At 41.0% G+C, this 21,205-nt stretch overlaps 1 protein-coding gene across 2 annotated transcripts in view; it reads left to right on the plus strand.

The window, feature by feature from the left end:
- Positions 1–20,914, plus strand: part of chrm4a (cholinergic receptor, muscarinic 4a) — an 84,125-nt gene extending 63,211 nt beyond the window's left edge. Inside the window, exons 1-2 of one of the 2 annotated variants that reach the window (XM_020537144.2) lie at positions 12,024–12,099; positions 18,743–20,914. In XM_020537144.2, coding sequence (XP_020392733.1) covers positions 18,748–20,211 — 1,464 coding nt within the window. In that variant the 5' untranslated portion in view covers positions 12,024–12,099; positions 18,743–18,747 and the 3' untranslated portion in view covers positions 20,212–20,914. Of the gene's footprint in view, positions 1–12,023; positions 12,100–18,742 lie in introns of those variants that run through there. The other variant, XM_048607116.1, reaches the window with a different exon arrangement.
- The last annotated feature ends 291 nt before the right edge of the window (positions 20,915–21,205 follow it).

The raw sequence follows: 21,205 nt of genomic DNA on the forward strand, positions 1-21,205 counted from the left end.
AGAAGAACACTGAGATCCCTCTGTGCTGAATTTTTTATTTGCAGTCTCTCTCCATTTAAATAATAGTCTGTCTTTGGATCCTTCCCGTCAAACTACATTAACTTCTCTACATTAAACTCCATTGGCCAAATTATTGTCGACTCATTCAACCTAATAATTTACTCTTGCCGATTATTTATGTATTATCAGCAAATCTGGATATATAAGTAAGCTTTACATGAGTTGGGAAAGATCACACCCAAAGTGAGACACAGCCCATGTGATACATACATAGTTTGGGGATTTTGGAGACAACGTGTCCATAGAACAGGAGAATCTGAAGCCCAGGGGTCCAGAAGAAAGCGGAGAGTGACATCACAGCAAACAGTACTTTCATTGTTTGGTAATAACTGCTAATTTGTCTATAAATTGCTTTCAGATTGAAGGCAAATAAGAAAAATATTTTACAGAGTAAAAACTAAAGCATCAGTAGAAAATTAAAAATAACAAATTTAGAACTAAATAAAAACATAGAGATGCCAGGCCAGGCAATGTGTTGTATTTGCATGATATGGGAGTTGGTGGGCCCCATTGTGGTTCATAGCCACCATGTCAGCAGAAAGTGTTGGTTGTTTGAGGAACTCTAGCTCCGAGTTGATGAGCTGGAGTTTGAGCTTCAACACTGTAACATATCAGGGAGGGGGAGTGTTACCTGGACACTGTGTTTCAGGAGGTAGTCACACACCTTAGATTAAATACCTCACATTCGGTCAGTAACCAACCGTAATACATTACCCCCAATACCGTGAACTCTTGCCTTTTGTATAGCATCCCATAGACTACCCTCTGAAAATCTAAATGCACTACATCTACCAGTTGTACATCTAGATCTGCCAATTCCTCTTCATCAACTCTGCCGTTTATATCCTCAAAGAATTCGCAAAATTTTTCAAACACGATTTCCTTTCCTCAAAGCCATGTTGACTTTATTTGCTTGTGTTAAGCCTTTTCCTACATGGTCTCCCATTTCTTACTTAAAGAGGGAATTAGTAGTGCACAACATGATGCACCTCAGCTGGAGGTCAAGATTTGGAATGTGCATTCTTGGGCAATGTATATCATGCCAATGAGGTGCAAACTGAAGCCAGATGGATGACATTTCTGAATCAGTGGATCTGTGGTTACTGCAATTATCCCCTGTGGGGTCTCTGATTCCAAGTGTTTTATCTTTCTTTGAAGAAGAACGAAATGAACTTACTCCACCTGCTTTTCTAGTCAGATGGACTGTCATCCACCTTGACTACACTAAAAACTGTTCTCTTTTGCTTTCTCACATGATTATTTACTTGAAACACATGCAGTGTGTTTGCCATGTAATACATGGAGCAGGTATGAGATTGAATGTAGCATGGTACCATACACCAACATGTCCAACCTCTCAGCCCCAGCCATTCTTTCAATATGGGCACTTGTATCATAAGTGGGGAATCCCAGTAGGTATAGCGGCACCCAGGGAGAGAGAAACTGATTTAATATGAGTCTTCCTTTGAATTCCAGAGTTCCAGCATAATTGGAATGAATCACTGGAATTTTATTGCTTTTGAATTGTTGAGACTACTACATTGCCCAGCCAAGGACCGATCAATATGGCAGACAAGACAAAATGATGTGCTAGCTTGGGATTTTTAAAGGTGCATGTTATAAAGCGGAGGTCGAACCACACCCCCCACCCCCACCCCGTCCCTGATAACTAAAACTGAAACACCCAGAGAGGTTCATCTCGCCCTATAAACTATTAAAAGAAGTGTGAAAAGTGGTATAAACTGGCACTCACCCTCAAGCTGTTAAAAAGCAGTTTTTAAATGAAATAAACTCCTTTCACTCACTCCATAATCAACAAGTAACAATTTATTTATCTAATTCTAACAGTGAACAGATTAACTGAACTGTTAACAAACCGAACAATTCCCCCTTAACTACTAACTATTCCCAAATAAGGCAAAATTCTAATGGTATGCTGTGCCAATAAATACATGTCCCACTTATAGAAACCAAAATAATAAAAAAAAAGACTTAGTCTATCGAAACTACAGCCAGGATACATCTTCTGGAATGCCTGTGCCCTGTCTGCTGATCTTCAGTCAGGAAAGCCTTTCTCCATTGAATTTTTGTGTCAGAAATACTAGCTAAGAATGCCGCTGTACCTTTAGTTAGATGATGCTTACTCTGAGAGCTTAGAGAATTCTGTGGGAGCCAGTAATTTTCTGTTTAGAGCTAATAGTTGTTAACACTATCAGATGGCAGTTGCTCTCACCCGGATTTTCAATGCACTCTTCTTTTATGCCCTTGATGACATATCAATTTCTTACAATAGGATTGGACCTATGTTGGCAAAACCAGATTTAAATGTAATTGTTTTTTAGTCTCTAAGTGCCTGGTTTAAATTAATTGGCTGATATTCAAACTGGTTGCCTTGCTAACAAAACAAAACTGCTGCCTGGATTGCTAACCATACAGCCTTTTGATACAAATGTTTCAATTCAGGGGGTCTCTGTGCACCTGAAAATCCACAAGCTGCTGCCTGCAGGCATTTTTTATTAATCTCCAAGCCAAGAAAAAGTACATCATCTTTTAAAGGGACACACACTTCTCCCCGCTATCATTTTGCAAGCATCAAACTCTAACATCCTGCCTTCCAATCCACAAGCACTCTACCCAACTTTGCAATAGTGCACAAATGGCAGTTTAGAAACATAACATCAGCAATGGATCAAAGTGCAGATTTGATGCAGGTTTATAAATTTCAGGTAGCAAATTCCAAGAACGCAACAGCTACAAGCTGGGTTTTATCATTAGGACACGGTAAAATATTAGAAGAGGCTGATTGCACACAGACTCTTTTGGTGACAATAATTAAGAGATATTAAAGGCCCCCCCCCCCTCAACTAGTTATCATCCAACTTACACCACTGCAGAAATTAAACTGAATCATTTATTTGTTTTCATCATCAGTAACTTGTATTTATAGGTAATAAAACAAGCTGAGGCACCTCACAGGAGACTTATGGAGCAATATTTGATATGGAGCTACATGAAGAGATCTTAGGACAGATGATCAAAGTTTGGTGAAAGGGGTAGGCTTCAAGAAGCTTCTTAATGTGAGAAAGATAGACAGAGAGCTTTTGACAAGGCAGTTCCAGACCTAAGAGATGTGGCAGCTGAGGGCAAGGTTATCATTGGTGAAGCAATTAAAAACAAGAAGGCTAAGGAGGCCAGAATTAGAGAAGTGCAAACATCTTGGAATTTTGTACATCTCAGTGAGATTACAGATTATACATTGAGATATTAATGTACACGGTAAAGGGAGTGGCAAATCCAGGCAGGGATTTGAAAACAAGGACATGAGTTTTAACACTGATATATTGTTTAAGATCAGCGAACATGGGGGTGATCGGTGAACAGGCTTTGGTGGGAGAATTTTGGATGATCTCACATTTACAGAGTGTGAATTTGAGGAGTCTGGTCTTGAGGTGACAAAGTTATGAATGAGGGTTTCAGTTGCAGATGAGCAGAGGCAGGTGCAGAGTCGGATGATGTTACAGAGATAGGAATATGCGTTTTAGTGATCATGTGGATTTGTAGCCAGAAGCTCTTCTCAGTGTCAAATATGACAAAAGGTTGTGAACGATTTGGTTGAGAAAGGGAGAAAGTAGAAACTTATGGTCAGAAACAGAGTTTGTGGAGGAGACCGATGCCAATGGTTTTCTTCTTTCTTGATTAAATCATAAAAACCTGAGCAGTTTTCACAGAATAGATGCGAAGGGACAAAAACAGAGATTACTGGAAAAGCTCAGCAGGCCTGGCAGCATCTGTGAAGACAAATCAGAGTTAACGCTTCGGGTCAGGTGACCCTTTCTCAGAAGATGTGGAGAGGCTGCTTCTTCTTATGACAGAATCAAAACCTAGAGGTCACTATTTAAAATAAGGGGGAATCCATTTAAAACAGAGATGAGACAACTTCCTTCCTCTCAGAGGCTTGTGAGACTTTGGGAACGTTATTCCTGAGAAGCTGTGCGGGCACAGTCTTAATATTTTTTAAGTCGGAGTTGAACAGATATATGTTAAGAAGGAGGATGAAAGATTATCAGGGGAGGTGGCAATATGGATTTGAGGTTACAATCAGATCGGTTTTCAATTTATTCAATACTACAGTAGACTCAAGTGACTGAATGGCCCTACTGATGCCCCTTGTTCATCTGTCCCCAATAATTAGTTAAAGGAAATTTTTGTTCACACACCGCCAATGATGGACAACCACCCTGACAATGTAGACTCAGTGGAGGAGTATGACAATACTGTGGCTTTAAGACGTGTATTTTGTCTTGGTGTCTTTTCAGAGAGAGATTGAAGGAGAGGTTCTGAGCAGTCTGTGATAACGTAAACATCTTGTGAGGCCTTGGGTCTTTTCTTTCTTTTCTCATTCACGGGATGTGGGCATCGCTGGCTAGACAGCATTTATTGGCCATCCCTAATTGTCCAGAGGGCTGTTAAGGGTCAACCACATTACTGCTGGTCTGGAGTCACATGTAGTCCAGACCAGGCAAGGATGGCAATTTCCTTCCCTGAAGAGCATTAGTGAACCAGATGGGTTTTTCCAACAATCGACAATGGATACACAGTCATCATTAGATTTTTTTTTGAAGTTGGAACTACAGAAGCAACCTGGATGGGTGCAGCCCGCTCTCACAGACCAGGATTTCTAGGTTTTTTTTTCTAGCTTTTAGATTCAGCAGAAGCTGCTAGAGTCTTGGAGAATTGAAGCTATGTTTCCCCACTCTCAGTTAAAGCTGGAAGCTGGGGTTTCTCTTCCCACTACAGGCATTGCACGTGAAAAAATTCTGATTTCTGAATTTGCCTTTTTGCAAAGGGGTGTGTTTATGGAATGTGGCTATATTGGAATAGTTAATTAGTAATAGTTACTGTATCTATTATTCCGTTAAGTTTTCCAGCAGAGGTAAGTTATTCTAAGTTTTACTTTCTTTTGTCATATTTTAACTGTGGTGTTTGAATAAATTGTGTTTTGCTTAATGCCGAGTATTTTAACCAGTCGATTGCACCTGGAACACAGCACTTCATATTTATCTTCATAATAAGAGAAACATTAGGGTGTAGGCTAACTTCTTCAACTATTTTGAGGTGGGGTGGGGTTCTGGTGTGGTCCATAACAGGGGTCAAGACAGGAAGTGCTGAGGTAGAGCTAGGTGTCATCAGTCTGCATGTAGAAACTGATATGTTTCGAGATAATGCTGCCGTGGGTCAGTAGTTGTAAAATAGAAGGGAGCAAATGAGCATTCTTTAGGGAAAATCAGATAATGGTGCAGAATTGAGGGAGATGGCATCAGAGATGATTCATTGGCTATAATTACATAGACAGGAATAAAACCAGGTGAAAACAGTACCATCAGTTGAACAACAGAGGAACTGGGGGAGGATGGCAATTCATAAGGGCAACATGGGCTGGTTTACCTTTGTTACTGTCACATACTCAGTAAGAGCTGGTTCAGTTCTGCAGCAGGATTTCAATGAAGTGGGACTATAGACAAGTGGAATTGTTAAAAAAAATAGAATGGTCTTTTCAACTAAATTAAACTAGCATACTTGACAATATCACATTCTTCATACAAGGTCCAATGAATGGATGATAGGCTGCAAAAGAAACTCTCCCATCTGATCTAATCAGATATTTCAAGGATTAAAGACATTTTCTGGATTAAATACAGACAAAATCTTGAAAGAGATCAGAAAGCTTTCAGTTATACTGATGGGAAAAAAAGAACGACAGCAGTAAAGAGGAACAGATTGCACAAATAGCTAATTGGGGCTGGCAACCAAGTATGCAAGAATTGTTTACGCTGAAAAATGAATCCTGCTTCAGGTATAGTTAGTGTGAAGTGCTTTACTGGCCAAGCAGCAAGGTGCATACTGGCAGTGACTCAGTCTGATAGGAAACAAGAGAGTGGGTAGGTAATATATTATCCAGTCTTAAAAGTGAAGCAGTTGCTCGAAGCTGGAAGACATCTGCTCAGTATCAAAAACGGTGCCAGATTGTAGTCATTCAGGCATTTTTAATTTAGTGCTAGCCCTTCCATTTTTGCCCGGATCCTGGGCTAACATACAACCTCGGGGAATTGCAGGAAAAGCTTCCTGTAAAAGCTTGGCCTGGAAGATAACATCCTTTAATGTCTCTGCTTGCAGCAATCCCTTCCCTAAGGGAGATAGCAGCAGTGGAGTTTGGCGCACCTGTATTGTGCAAGAACCAGAAACGGTCATTTATTTGTTGGGTGAAATCACACTGGGTAAGATGGGAATATAAATATTGTCAAGGCATCACTCTCACATGGAACAGACTCAATAGATTACTCTGTCCAGAATTTTTCTAATTTTTTATACCACTTGGAACCTCCCAGTAACTGATAGCAATTACAACCCTCAACACAGCAGTGTGTCCCTATCCCATTGTCAATGAGAAAAGGACTGACTGCAGTTCCTCACAGCCAGCGGGAGGCAATTTTATCTCATCATTCCAGACAAGATAAAAGTGTTAATGATAAAATGCTGCTTGCTTGACTCAACAAAGCTCATTCCTCAGTATTGCATCTTTCTCAGATGATCGTTAAACCGGACTGTAAGGTCTATGCATCTTCATCACTCGCGAATTCATTCACTCGCTCTGAAGCGCTCTGTGCACTGTATTGCCACTGCAGTGTCAAAGTTCACTTGTCCACCGTTGCCATGGGACACCACTCAGCGCACAAGGAAGCTTCACCAGCTACTTCATTCTATGAGATGAATAAGCCTGCTATTGTTTAACCCTGGACATGATATCCCCAGGCTAGAACATACTGAAGAGTCACACCTTACTTTGTGACATTAATTTGCAAATGACTTGTTTGATTTTTCACTCTCCAACACATATCAGTCATATTGTGCTGAGCCCCATCTTACAATTAGAAACTGAGGGATTCCTCTGTCGCTACCTCTGATCCGAAAGGCCTAGTTCAAGTCCCACCTGCTCTGAACAGGTTAATTAAAAATATCTACAATGAGCAATTATTTAACACTAAAATTAACTGTTTTCTGCCTATTCTATGACCATCTTATGTGTCAACAGATTTCTGGCACCGGCAATTCTGTTTTCCTGCAGTAAGCAAGAATCAGATTATTGTGTGCTTCTAATAGCTGGCCAGAGTGCCAGAGACAGCTCTACTCTCCCAGGAGAATGACCAAAATAACCGTTTCCTATAAGATTTTACTAAATTCTGGTTCAAAAATGAACAAATCTCTTCGATGTTTCTGTTCAGAGACGCTCTGTAATCAGCCTGGTGTTCATTAACTGCAACTCACTGCTGACTGAATGTTATTTATTCATATCATTTTTATTTGCAGAAGCAATGTTTTTAGGTATCATAATTTTGTTTGGTTGAAACCTATCCACTTGACTCCAATAATAAAATATTTTCACAGTTTGTAATTTTGCCCCATTTGCAAAATTTTCCAGGAACTTGTGTTACGGGGAGAAGTTGAATAGCCTGGGGCTTTTTTACCCCTGGAGCATTGGAGGCTGAGCAGGTGACCGTATAGAGGTTTATAAAATGATGAGGGGCATGGACAGGGTGAACAGTCAATGTCTTTTTCCCATCGTGGGAGAGTTCAAAACTAGAGGGCATAGGTTTGAGAGGGGAAAGATTTAAAAAGGACCTGAGGGGTAACTTTTTCATGCAGAGGATGGTGAGTGTACTGAGTGAGTGCCAGAAAAAGTGGCAGAGGTGGGTAAAATTACAAGATCTAAAAGGTATCTGAATGGGTATATGAATAGGAAGGGTTTAGAGGGATATGGGCCAAATGCTGGCAAATGGCACAAGGTCAGATTGGGATATCTGGTTGGTGCAGACAAGTTGGACAGAAGGGTCTGTTTCTGTGCTGTGTGACTCTATGACTCTAAAGCTTTGCGAATGGTGAGATTTTACTGTATCCTGAATGTCCCTAAATCTGATTCTTAACTACTTTGCCTAGCATGTTCTCCTATCCGTTAATTACTGTTTACATGAAAAAGTTCCTTGGTTATTGATTGAGTTTATTTTTCATTTGTTTCAATTTATAACCTCTGATCTAATTATCCTTCCTCATTTCACCGTAACATCTGGCACAAGAAATTTAATACCTTGTAGATGTGCTTCACTGCTCTTCTCAATCTATATGACAATTAAAAATCACCCATTACTTGTCAGTACGCTATAACTATTTGATTTACTTTAATATTCCCCTCTCCTATAGTATTTAGATCACTTTTTGTTATCTGAACTTTGTTTTTACCTCTTGTTTATACATCTTTAAACAATCTAACAGAGTTATAATTACTCACATCAGTAATGTTGATATACACCACTGCCCCCTTGCAATACTTCTGTGCTTTTAAAAAACCCGTTAAATATTTAACTATTTCCAGTGATACGTGAGGTTATTGCTGTGGGTCTGCATTTTCCCAAGGGTTTCAAAATCACAATGCTTTCGATCAATAGGTATCCCAGGCTGACAACAGCCAGCAGTAAGGCCGGCTTGGAGAGAGCTGTCTCCTAATTCACTGCAATTGTGTTTGTCATTGAGTTAAGTGGGTGGCACCCTCACTGATCTGCACTGTATCGCAGAAATAAACTTGTTTGAAACCAGCACGAATGAAGGGGAAACCCATCCACTCAATAAACACTGACCACAATCTCATTGGCAAGGGCTTCGATGCCTCACTCCCCAGCCTGCCTCAGGAAGCCCACCTCCACTGAGCTGGTGGCCTCCATGCTTGGGCATTGTGCTAGTGTCAAAATTCCAGGGAGACGACAAAACTGGGCTCGCAAAAGACTTAGATACCAAGGTGTAGAGCTGGATGAACGCAACCTTCGGGTAGCATCGTTGTGGCACTGAGGCCCAGGATGGATATGTCGTCTGAGGAATGGGAGGGGGAGTTGAAATGGTTAGCGACTGGGAGGTGCAGTTGTTTAGTGCGAACCGAGGAGGCCTCCTCTACATCGGGGAAACCAAGCGGAGGTTTGGGGACTGCTTTGCAGAACATCTACGCTCGGTTCGCACTAAACAACTGCACCTCCCAGTCGCGAACCATTTCAACTTCCCCTCCCATTCCTCAGATGGCATGTCCATCCTGGGCCTCCTGCAGTGCCACAACGATGCTACCCGAAGGCTGCAGGAACAGCAACTCATATTCCGCTTGGGAAACCTGCAGCCCAATGGTATCAATGTGGACTTCACAAGCTTCAAAATCTCCCCTCCTCCTACCGCATCCCAAAACCAGCCCAGCTCATCCCCGCCTCCCTAACCTGTCCTTCCTCCCACCTATCCCCTCCTCCCATCTCAAGCCCCACCCCCATCTCCTACCTACTAACCTCATCCTGCCCCCTTCACCTGTCTGTCCTCCCTGGACTGACCTATCCCCTCCCTAACTCCCCACCTACACTCACCTTTACTGGCTCCATCCCCACCTCTTTGACCTGTCTGTCTCCTCTCCACCTATCTTCTCCTCTATCCATCTTCTATCCGCCTCCCCCTCTCTCCCTATTTATTTCAGAACCCCTTTCCCCTCCCCCATTTCTGAAGAAGGGTCTAGGCCCGAAACGTCAGCCTTCCTGCTCCTCTGATGCTGCTTGGCCTGCTGTGTTCATCCAGCTCTACACCTTGTTATCTCAGATTCTCCAGCATCTGCAGTTCCTACTATCTCTCGCAAAAGAGTTAGTTGGTTGGCTGCTTCTGTTAACATGAGCACCTGATCATTTTCCTAACCCATCCCTGAGAAACGTCCCCAGCTTCCAGAATGTGTCGTGGCGGTATCCCAACGTGTCTCTCCCATTATTTTTCATTGTCCCTCCACCTCCAACTCCATTTCCATTTCAACAAAAGCCACCTGACTATTTCTAGTATTTTCTGTTTCTCTTTCTTACCTTTCCAGCATCTATTATGTTTTGTTTTGCCTCGGCATATTACACATGTTGGGCATTGGACAATTTTGTAACTCCCCCATGACTTTACCTTTGACCTTCAATGTATAAAGATTAGGGAAACTGGACCATTAGAAAAGGGATAGGCCTTTGAATAACAATACTTTTAGGATGTTAGCACAAGAGGCTAAAGCTATGGCAATGGGATCAGCAAATACTCTATGAATTGAGGAAGAAGAGAGGATTTGAAATTTTAATGGACAACACATAAATTGGCAGAATGCATTAGCACAGAAATTAGAAAGACTTGACCAACAACTGACCTGTGCCCTTTAGCTTTCCCTGCTTAAAATAGAACAGACCCAGATTCTTCAAACTATTCTCGTAACTGGAGTTCCTCATCTTTGGAACCAATGGGATAAATATTTTCTGCACTCAGAGATAGTAAGAATCGAAACGTCGGCTTTCCTGCTCCTCTGATGCTGCCTGGCCTGCTGTATTCCTCCAGCTCTACACTGTGTTATCAATATTTTCTGCACCCTCTCCATGTCTTCAAATCCTTCCTAAAGTATAGGGCCCAGAGGTGTTTCATGAAGACTTAACCAAACCCTGCGTGTTTTTATACTTCATGGACTGGCTCCCATATGCCTCATTAAGTACTTTTTGCCCTGTTTTGTGCACGCTTACCTCTGGTTCCTCTGCTTCTGCACTTCCTGTAGAGTTGTCGTCTTTATTTTACAGAGTCTCTCCTCATTCTTTGTACCAAGATGGATCAGTTCATACTTCTCTGCACTATATTTCATTTGCCACAGATTTGCTACGCATTCCATGAGCCTATGTCCTCTTGAAATCTATCAGTATTCTTCTCAGAGTGCACAATACTCTCAAGGTTTATGTCATCTGCAAACTTTGAAATTGTACCCTGCCCATGCAAGTCTAGGTTAGGAAAAGGGATGACCTAATACTGACTCCCGGGAACCTCACTGTGTACCACCTAGCAGTCCAATAAACAATCAGTCACCGTTACCATTCACCATTTTCTGATGAAGGGTCTAGGCCCGAAACGTCAGCCTTCCTGCTCCTCTGATGCTGCTTGGTCTGCTGTGTTCATCCAGCTCTGCACCTTGTTGTCTCAGATTCTCCAGCATCTGCAGTTCCTACTATCTCTCATTCACCATTACCCTCTGTTTCCCGGCAACCAACCTTGTATCCATAGTGGTACTGTCCAACTTATATTCCATGGACTTCAAACTTGCATAAAATCCTATTTTGTGGTACATAATCAGAATTATTTTGGAAGTCTGCAGACATTATGTCAATCATATTATGCTCATCTACTCTCATTGTTCAGCAAAAAGTACAATTCAAATTAGTTAAAAACAATTTGCCTTTAATAAATCCATGCTAGATTTCCTTAATTAACCGGAAGTTTTCCAAATGACTTAATTTTGTTCTGGATTGTCATTTCTAAAATTTTCCTATCATTGTGTTAAACTGCATTGGCTGCATTTGTTGATTTTATTCTTACATGCTTCCTTGAACAAGGATACCATGTTTGTCATTCTCTGCTGCCATCACTGTTGGAGGTAGATTGGAAGATTATCACCAATACCTCCATAACTTTCCTCAGTATCCTTGATACAACCCATCCAGTCCTAGTAACTTAACAGCACAAGTACAACTAGCCCTTTTTAGCAGTATCATCCTCCTTGACAAAGGTGGATGCAGAGTACTCATATAATCCCAGTAACGCCCTGTGTATCCATGCTTAATTACACTTTTTGGTCCCAAATCGGCCTTGCTCTTCTGTTTGCCATCTTTTTTTGATAAAAGGAAATCCTAAAATATAATGAATGTTGGTTGTCAGTCTCTTCCTGTACTTTGTCTTTGTTGCCCTTGTTTCTTTTTTCACCATTGTGCACAGCACCTCCCCCACCCCTGTCCAAGCCCAGCCTATATCTCCGTTGTATTATTAATCCGAATTCAGCCTTAGGTGTATTTTTTCTGCTTCATCTCACTCTCTATTTTGTCCTCCAGCAAACTCTGCCTTTATTTATCCCACCTTTCCCCCTTGGACTGCCACAGGGAGAGTGCATCTATGAAGTTGGATTTGTAACAGGTAAGTAATGCCAAGTGGAATCAAATTGATTTGTTTGAGGAAGCAGCGAAATAGTAAACTGAGGATTGTCTCTGGATGCTGTTTAGATGGACCTCCAGAAGTTATTTGCTAAATCTTAATCCTGCCAGCTGAAGTAAAAACTAATCAAGTTAAAGGCAAATTATTGGTCTGTATGGGATACTGGTTAGATGGTGGAAAAGACAGAGTAGGCTCAATAAAAATATTCATGAACTGGAAGGGAATGATGTCCCGTAGGATTTTTATTGGGAGCTGAACTATTCATCATGGCTATTAATGCCTTAGAAATGACAGGAATCATATATCAAAGTTTGCCAATGACATAGAGATTTGTGGTATATTAAATCATGTAGACAGCAGAATAAAATTACAAAGAGAAATTGATAGATAAAGAGGATGGGCAATGTTGAGACAGATAGATTACAACAGATTAAAGTGAGAGATCATGTGGAGCACATTGAAAAATGGTATTTTTTTAATTCATTCGCGGGATGAGGGCGTCACTGGCCAGGCAACATGTATTGCCCATCCCTAATTGCCCAGAGGGCTGTTGAGAGTCAACCACATTGCTGGGGTCTGCAGTCACATGTAGGCCAGACCAGGTGAGGATGGCAGATTTCCTTCTCTAAAGGACATTGGTGAACCAGATGGGTTTTTCCAATAATCGAAAAATATTTCATGGTCATCATTAGATATTTAATTCCAGATTATTTTTATTGAATTCAAATTCCACCATCTTCCATGGCAGGAATTGAGCCCAGGTCCCCAGAACGCTATCTTGGTCTCTGGATTAACAGTCCAGCAATAATACCGCCAGGCTATTGCCTCCCCAAGGGGTAAATTTGCAACTGCTATTGCAAAAAGGGGACTTGCAGATGCAGTCGAAACAAAGGAAACCCATCCAAAGCCAATATAAGTCACAAACAGATTGTGGCCTAGATCTTGTGGTTAGGGTATGGAGAACAGTTTGTGGTTTCAGGGAGGATCATAGAAATCATAGAATCCCTACAGTGTGGAAACAGGCCATTCGGCCCAACAAGTCTACACCGCCCCTCCGAACAGCATCCCACCCAGACCCATAATCCCGCCCCTGATTTCCCATGTCTAACCCACCTAACCTAAACATCCCTGGGCACTATGGGCAATTTAGATGGGAAATCAAGTAAAAAAAAGTGTATGAAAAACATGGAACAAGCTGTTGCTGTAGAGAGGTCTTAACTTGTAACCATCTGATTGACATCTAATAAGAAATGAAGCTGGATATTTAAAAAGATCGTGGTCTTGTTCCTTATTATTTTTAAGGAATCCAACAATTCGGCATAGTCGGCAGGATCACTAAGGAGAATGTTGGAACTTTGAAGACTCCCTACGCACTATTGCCCTGATTCTAAAAATTCTCAGTTGATAGTGAAAGCTTGTATCCACTTCATCTAACATGATCCATAACCTGTCCGCAATCGCTGACTTGAGCCCATAATATATACAGATGTCTGTAATTGGCAGAGAGAGTGTGTTCTCTGGCCTACGGCTCATTGAGTCCCATTGGCTCTAAGTCCATATAAATATCCAGAAATAATATCTAAGTCTGAATTACCTACAACAATGAAAGGACGACAGGTCCCGCTTGATATTTCTGAAGATGAAGTTCTCCAAAATTTAAAGCAATACATTGAACTAGAATTTGACGTCTCAAAAACCTTGACAGAAATCTATCAGAAGTATGGAACCTCCATGGGGCAATGGTCCCTGGATGATATTAAACGTATTTGGGATAAACTGCCCGATCAAAAGATAAAAAAAGAATTCACTGGTCTCTATTTGTGATGTGACGATTTAAACAGCGACAAGAAATCATAGACCAATCTAATCATAATCGTGAAATTAATCATCTAAAGGAACAGTTGAAAGCTGTTTGTGAAGAACTTAAAATGACAAAACAAAAATTGGCTGAGAAGGAGAAACCTTCAGTAATGAAAAATCCTTCCCCTCACCATATCCAAGCATTCCCCTATATACCTGCTATGTGATACCCCAAGACCTCAGCTCCAGTGAATCTGAAGAAATGGACCAATCATTTGATTTATGGCCAGTACAGATCAGGAGCCATAAAGAGGAAAAAAAACAAAGGATGACAAGGGTGTAGTTAAACATGAATGTACACAAGGGGCAGCCCACAACCTTCCCAATCCCAAACTGGTGGAAAGATGGTCCCTTGTCCTAATGGAACAGATACAACAATGGAATGATACAGAAGTCAAGCCATGGCAGGGAAAAAACAGAGCTGAAAAAACAATTGAAAGCTATCTGGTAGAAAGTGAAATGGACCAAAAAGAGCCAGGAAGAACCAGAGGAAACCTCCCAAGCCTCCCAACAAAAGAATCCAGATCCCCAACTAAATCCTCCAAACTCCACTATCCCAGAGCCCAGTAGAAGACAACACTACCCCTCACTAAGTAAATGGGAGAGCGAAATATGAAAGAGAAAGAAAGCTGAATCCTCCATTGACTCCAGTGGCAACATTAAGCCCTGTTTAGCCCCTTACGCAACAAGCAACACAAAACTTGGTGCCAGCAAAAAACTGAAAAAGGAGGGAGGACTGAATACAAGTATGAATGGGTCAACTGGCACGGATAAGAGGCCACACCACCAAAGATGAGAGACAAATGGTCTAAAGATCCACCTCCTCCCAAAAGGAAAGGCTTTCAGACCTGGAAGCAACTGGAATGGTTACAAAGGAAAAAGAAATAGAGAGAGATAGAGAGAGAGAGAGAGAGAGAGACCAGCTTTTGATGCTGTGTTCACTAAGCTAAGTGTCAACTCTTTGTGGTCTGGTTTGAATGCATTTTGTTCGTTGGTGGTTAAAAGTTATCTTGAATAATACTTGTGTTTTGTTTCCTGGAGCCTGAGATCCAGGAATGTTTTGAATTTATTTTGCATTTTGGGAATCTATAGCAATTTGAAAAGATGGTGTGTGCCTGTATCAGTGTGGAATACGTAAGGTTAATGTAATGTCCTTTTATGGAACTATCAGTGGTTGTGTACAGCAAAAATCTGCAATGAAATGTTGATTTAGAGATTGGGTCAAAAAGCTTAGTAAATATTTACCTCTTGGGATTGGAAATTATCATGTTTGGAATTCCATTTTCTGGCCACAGTGAACTTCTAAATGTTGTTTTAACACATGAGTGAATCTTCAGTTCCAGATGATAAGATTTGCTCATTGTAAATGTATTTTGGTGTGAAAGTATCCAAGTAATAGGAAAATTGGAATTTTGGAAATTCTGATGATATGGAGTTTTCACGTCACCCCTTAAACCACTACTAATTGATCCATTCTGGTTGAAGTGGAATGGATGGATAATTTTTGTTTTTCAGATAAGAGTACAAACTTCTGAACATGTCTGCAAACTTTCAGCATCGCAACACAGTGATGGATGAGGCATCCTCAAACCATCAAGCCATTCGTCAACAGCGCATCTCAGCATTGAAAAGCTACTGTGAAAACTCTTAGGAATTTCAATATGTAAACATTTAGTGACTTTGGGGGAATAAACAGAATTCTGAATTTGGGCAAATTTGCATAGAGTTATATCAAATATCTAGAATGAGCTATAAAGTAAGTTTAAAATATGTAGGTCATCTTAGAGAAAGAACGAACAAAATCTGTATTGCCTGAATCAGCCAGAAATGTTTGACTTCTATTTAAAAATATTATAAGATGATTTACCGTGGACTACAGATCTCTCCTGATCTCTGGAATTAGATAGGTGTTAATTGTTAAATGGCAAAATTTGATGAGATGAGGTAATTAGGGATGGAGAATAGTGGCAGAAGAAAATCAAATTAGAATAATGGGTTGAAACGGCAATTGAAGTTAACATGCATTTTAGTGAAGAGAGAAGTTCAGGTGAGAGTACTAAACTGATAGCTTTCTCTTGGTGATGTTTGTGTCCTTGTCTTTCCTCGGTGAACTTGGTGATCGAGCCACTACCCGAAGCATCAGGACTGTACATGGAGAGATAAGTTCATCATCATAGTTCATAAGATCATACAGGAGTCAAGAAAGGGCCTCAGATATGTATAGCTACTTGACAAATGGATTAGAGTGGGTTGGAAGAGCACAACAGCACAATTTAAGCAATGAGACACCGACACGTAATTCATGGAGAAACTGACTTTAAAACAGTGATAGTGAGCTGAAGTGAAAAGGCCCAAAAAATGATGGCATATAGATACCTCAGAAAAGAGAACTGGGGAATTTTGAGTCCATGTATGATGTTAACAAACAACCAGTGAGAGAACTTGAAGCTTGATAAGAACTGTTACAATAGCGCAAGATGGGGAAGTTGGTTGCAATGTTTTTATTGTGGTGATTCTTACTCCATATTTCTCATTAATGTTGCTTAAATGCTGTATTCAGCAAATGCTGAAGCCTAAAGTTCAGTATTTTCAACACTTTAAGAAACCTACATATTATTGTTAGCTTGCTTTGCTTGTGTGATTCTGTTTGGGAAGATTCAAAACAATAGAGTTGTGGAGTATATTGAAAATGGTGTGATTAAGCTACAGCATAACAAGGGGTAAATTAACGAATGCTATTGCAAAAAGGGGACTTGCAGATACAGTCAAAACAAAGGAAATCCCTTCGAAGCCGACATGAGCATAAGTCACAAACAGATTGTGGCCTAGATCTTGTGGTTAGGGTATGGAGAACAGTTTGTGGTTTCAGGGAGAATCAAGTAAAGAAAATGTCTAAAAATCATGGAACGAGTTATTGCTGTAGAGAGGTCTTAATTTGTAACCATCTGGTCGACATCTGATAAAAAATAAAGCCAGATATTTAAAAAGATTACAAACTCATAGAGTCAAAATGTCATAGAGAGGTACAGCACAGAAACAGACCCTTCGGTCCAACTCGTCCATGCCGACCAGGTTTCCTAAATTAATTTAGTCCCATTTGCCGCATTAGACCTATTTCCCTCTAAACCCTTCCTATTCATTACCATCCAGATGCCTTTTAAATGTTGTAATTGTACCAGCCTCCACCACTTCCTCTGGCAGCTCATTCCATACATGCACCACCTTCTGTGTGAAAAAAGATGCCCTTAGGTCCCTTTTAAATCTTTCCCCTCTCACCTTAAACCTAAACCCTCTAGTTTTGGACTCCCCCACCCCAGGGAAAAGATCTTGGCTATTTACCCTATCTATGTCCTTCATGATTTTAGAAACCACTAAAAGGTCACCCCCTCAGCATTTGACGCTCCAAGAAAAATAGCCCCGGCCTGTTCTGCCTCTCCCTATAGCTTAAACCCTCCAACCCTGGCAACATTCTTGTAAATCTTTTCTGAACCCTTTCAAGTTTCACAACAGCCTTCCTATAGCAGGGAAACCAGAATTGCACACAATATTCCAATAGTGGCCGAACCAATATTCTGTATAGCTGTAACATGGCCTGCCAACTCCTATAGTCAATACACTGATCAATAAAGGCTAGCATACCAAATGCCTTCTTCACTATCCTATCTGCCTGCTACTCCACTTTCAAGGAACTATGAGCCTGCACTCCAAGGTCTCTTTGTTCAGCAACACTCCCCAGGACCTTACCATTTAGTGTATAAGACCTGCCCTGATTTGCCTTTCCAAAATGTAGCACCTCCCATTTATCTAAATTAAACTCAGACTCATAGACTCAGAGGACTGCTCCCTCTTTAGAGACAGATGATTGGTGGTGATTGTTTAACCTGAGGACCACCATGCCTCAGGTGACTGCTAAAGTTGAGAAGGCCAGACGTTTGTGGTGGTTTCAGCCAGGTGTGGAAATTGAACCTGAGCTGTTGACATTACACTGTATAGCAAACCAGCCATCCAACCAACTGAGCTAGCTGACCCTAAGCCAAAATAGTGATCATGAAATGAGCGCAGCAGGAATTGACCAGAGGTAATGTTTAAATTAAAAGAGCTCAGATCACACAAACAAGCAGTATAGAAGATTAGGAAGTAAGATAATTGATGTTGTTAAGATATTAAAAGCCATTTGACAGGATAAATAGAAGGAAACGTTTCTGCTGCTAGGAAACCCTGGATTAGAATTCAGAGCCAGACCATTCAGGAGTGAAGCTTGGAAATGCTTCTTCACGCAACAGCGGTAAAACTGTGGAACTGCTTCTAGCAAAAGCAGCAGATGTTAACTCAATTTTACTTCTAAGGTTGATAGATTTTTAATGACCTTCAGTACCTGGGAATATAGAGCCATGGTATTATGGATAGATTAATGATTCAGATCAACTATGATTTCATTGAAGTTCAGAACAGACTCAAAATGCTGAATCACCTATCCCTGTTTCAGTGTTCTTCATGAAACCTTTACTTTAACATAATACATTTATTACATTTGTTGATGAAGTGCACAGTGAGAGCATCCACAACATATATTTGCAATGCTCATTATTTGATATTTTGCAGTGACAATAGATTTTTTTTGCATTCAACTGTGTCATCCTTAAGAAAGGGAAAGAATGGATGAGAAACTGGGAGACCTAGCAGTACAAGGTCAACCACTGTTAGGTTAAGCAGGGAGAAGGAGCAGGTATTCACCATTCTAATGATGCCTTATTGTGTATTCCAGGTTCCATGTATAACACATTTGTAAAAACCTTTATGCTGAAAATGGAGAATGTAACATTTGAGAATGCTGGAGCCAACAACTCAAACTTAACTGTTGGAGTGACAATGACCAGCCCTTATAAGACTGTTGAGATCATCTTCATAGCTGTTGTGACTGGATCCCTTAGCTTGGTCACAGTGGTGGGCAACATATTAGTCATGTTATCCATCAAAGTTAATCGCCAATTGCAGACTGTTAACAATTACTTCTTATTCAGCTTGGCATGCGCTGATCTGATCATTGGAGTCTTTTCCATGAACTTGTACACTGTCTACATTATTAAAGGCTATTGGCCTCTGGGAGCTGTAGTCTGTGACTTGTGGCTAGCATTGGACTACGTTGTGAGCAATGCTTCTGTTATGAACCTTCTGATTATCAGTTTCGATCGATACTTCTGTGTCACGAAGCCACTGACCTATCCGGCTCGAAGGACCAACAAGCTGGCTGGGCTGATGATAGCTGCAGCTTGGATACTCTCCTTCATCTTGTGGGCTCCAGCCATCCTCTTTTGGCAGTTCATTGTCGGCGGGCGTAAGGTGAAAAAAGGACAATGCTACATTCAATTCTTCTCCAACCCTGTTGTGACATTTGGCACAGCCATTGCAGCGTTCTACCTGCCGGTTGTCATCATGACTGTTTTGTACGTCCAAGTCTCCTTTGCCAGCAGGAGTAGAATGAAAAGTCACAGGACAGACAGTCAGAAAGAGAATACTTCTCGATCTTCCAACTTTTTCAAGAGTCACTTCAGCAAGCAACAGAATAACAACAACTCTCCCAAGCCAGCAACGGACTCCTCCAGTGAGACGGTGAGGAATGGAAAGGTAGAGGAAAAGCCCTCCATGAAACAGGTGTCTCTAAGCCATCGCGAGGAGAAGGAGACCTCCAATGAGTCCAGTTCAGCCAGCACTGTCCTCCCCAGTCTCAAAGAGAAATGCACCAGTGATGTCATACAGCACGCACAAGCTCCAAAGCTGTCCAAAATGCAGAGCTCCAAATGGTCAAGGATCAAGATAGTCACCAGACGAACTGGCAATGAATGTGTCACCGCCATCGAGATCATGCCTGGAAATGCAACCAACAACACAGCAGCCAACAAGCCTGGCATTGTCGCCAGGAAATTCGCTAACATTGCGAGAAGCCAAGTGCGAAAGAGACGCCAAGTGGCTGCTAGGGAGAAAAAGGTTACGCGGACAATCTTTGCAATCCTTCTGGCATTTATATTCACCTGGACTCCTTACAATGTCATGGTTCTTATCAGCACCTTCTGTGATGACTGTGTCCCTGAGACTGTTTGGGTCATTGGGTACTGGCTGTGCTATATCAACAGCACTGTCAATCCAGCATGTTATGCCCTCTGCAACATTACCTTTAAGAAGACTTTCAAACATTTGTTATTGTGCAAATACAAGAACATTGGCAATGCAAGATAAAGTGAACGCCAGAATCTGGTCTGCAATGTGTGTTGCTGCAGACTTAAAGATGTAAATATTCCAAAGCGGTATTTCTAGAGATGCCAGATTTACACTGTGCTTGTATTTTCAGTATAACATTCTTCTGTTTCCCTTCCTGAAGTAGAGCATGTACATACCATATAAGCAAAGAGATGACAATGTGAAAAAGAAATCATAACTCATCTTAATATTGTGCAGGTGCTAGTGGTAGACCAAGTCAGAAATGTGCTTTTCCTTGTGTCCAGCTTCAGCTCAGCGACTCCAATTGTGCCAGGATACAAAAGCTTGATATGTTGAGAGATCTACTGAACTACTGTTACAAAATCTTAAGTAAAATTGTAAGATATCTAGACAACTGTGACATGGCTGAGTGAATGCTGTGACTGACTTTCAATGGTTGATATCAAAAATCCCAAGAATGGTTTTTTGACATCACCTACACCCCAACATTGAATTACAGCCCTTCCCTCACCCTTGGCCATTTATACAATGTAATGTGATCTTGGCAAAGCGAACAAGCCCATATGAAAGTTAATATTTGTACTGGCAGGGTCTGGTGAGTAGATACAATGAGGCTGTCACTGTCGAATGTTACAGAAAGGTACAATATCGGTACGATATAACATTTATTTATAATGGAATTATTTAACAAAAGAGCAGATAAGGTCAGGGCATATATTAAAATGAACTTCTTGTAATCTTTCCAATAATGCTATGGCTGGTGTAACTTTTAACCTTTAATATTATTTACAATATAAACATTTAAAACATTCACCTGTGCTGGAGTGTGTTTTGTGACTGACTGATGGGCCAGTTTATTCATTTTTTCTGTCTTCATTTTCTTTATTACAATTAGACATTAATGTCGAAAAGGTGGACAGTTGTTGGGAGAAATTAACCTCCTGTCACAAGATGTTCCATCAAGAATGGCAGGCAGTGACCAGAATCACATGGATTGGGTAGCAGGCATTAT

This window comes from Rhincodon typus, chromosome 17 (assembly GCF_021869965.1).
Source record: "Rhincodon typus isolate 14 chromosome 17, sRhiTyp1.1, whole genome shotgun sequence".
NCBI classification, from domain to species: domain Eukaryota; kingdom Metazoa; phylum Chordata; class Chondrichthyes; order Orectolobiformes; family Rhincodontidae; genus Rhincodon; species Rhincodon typus.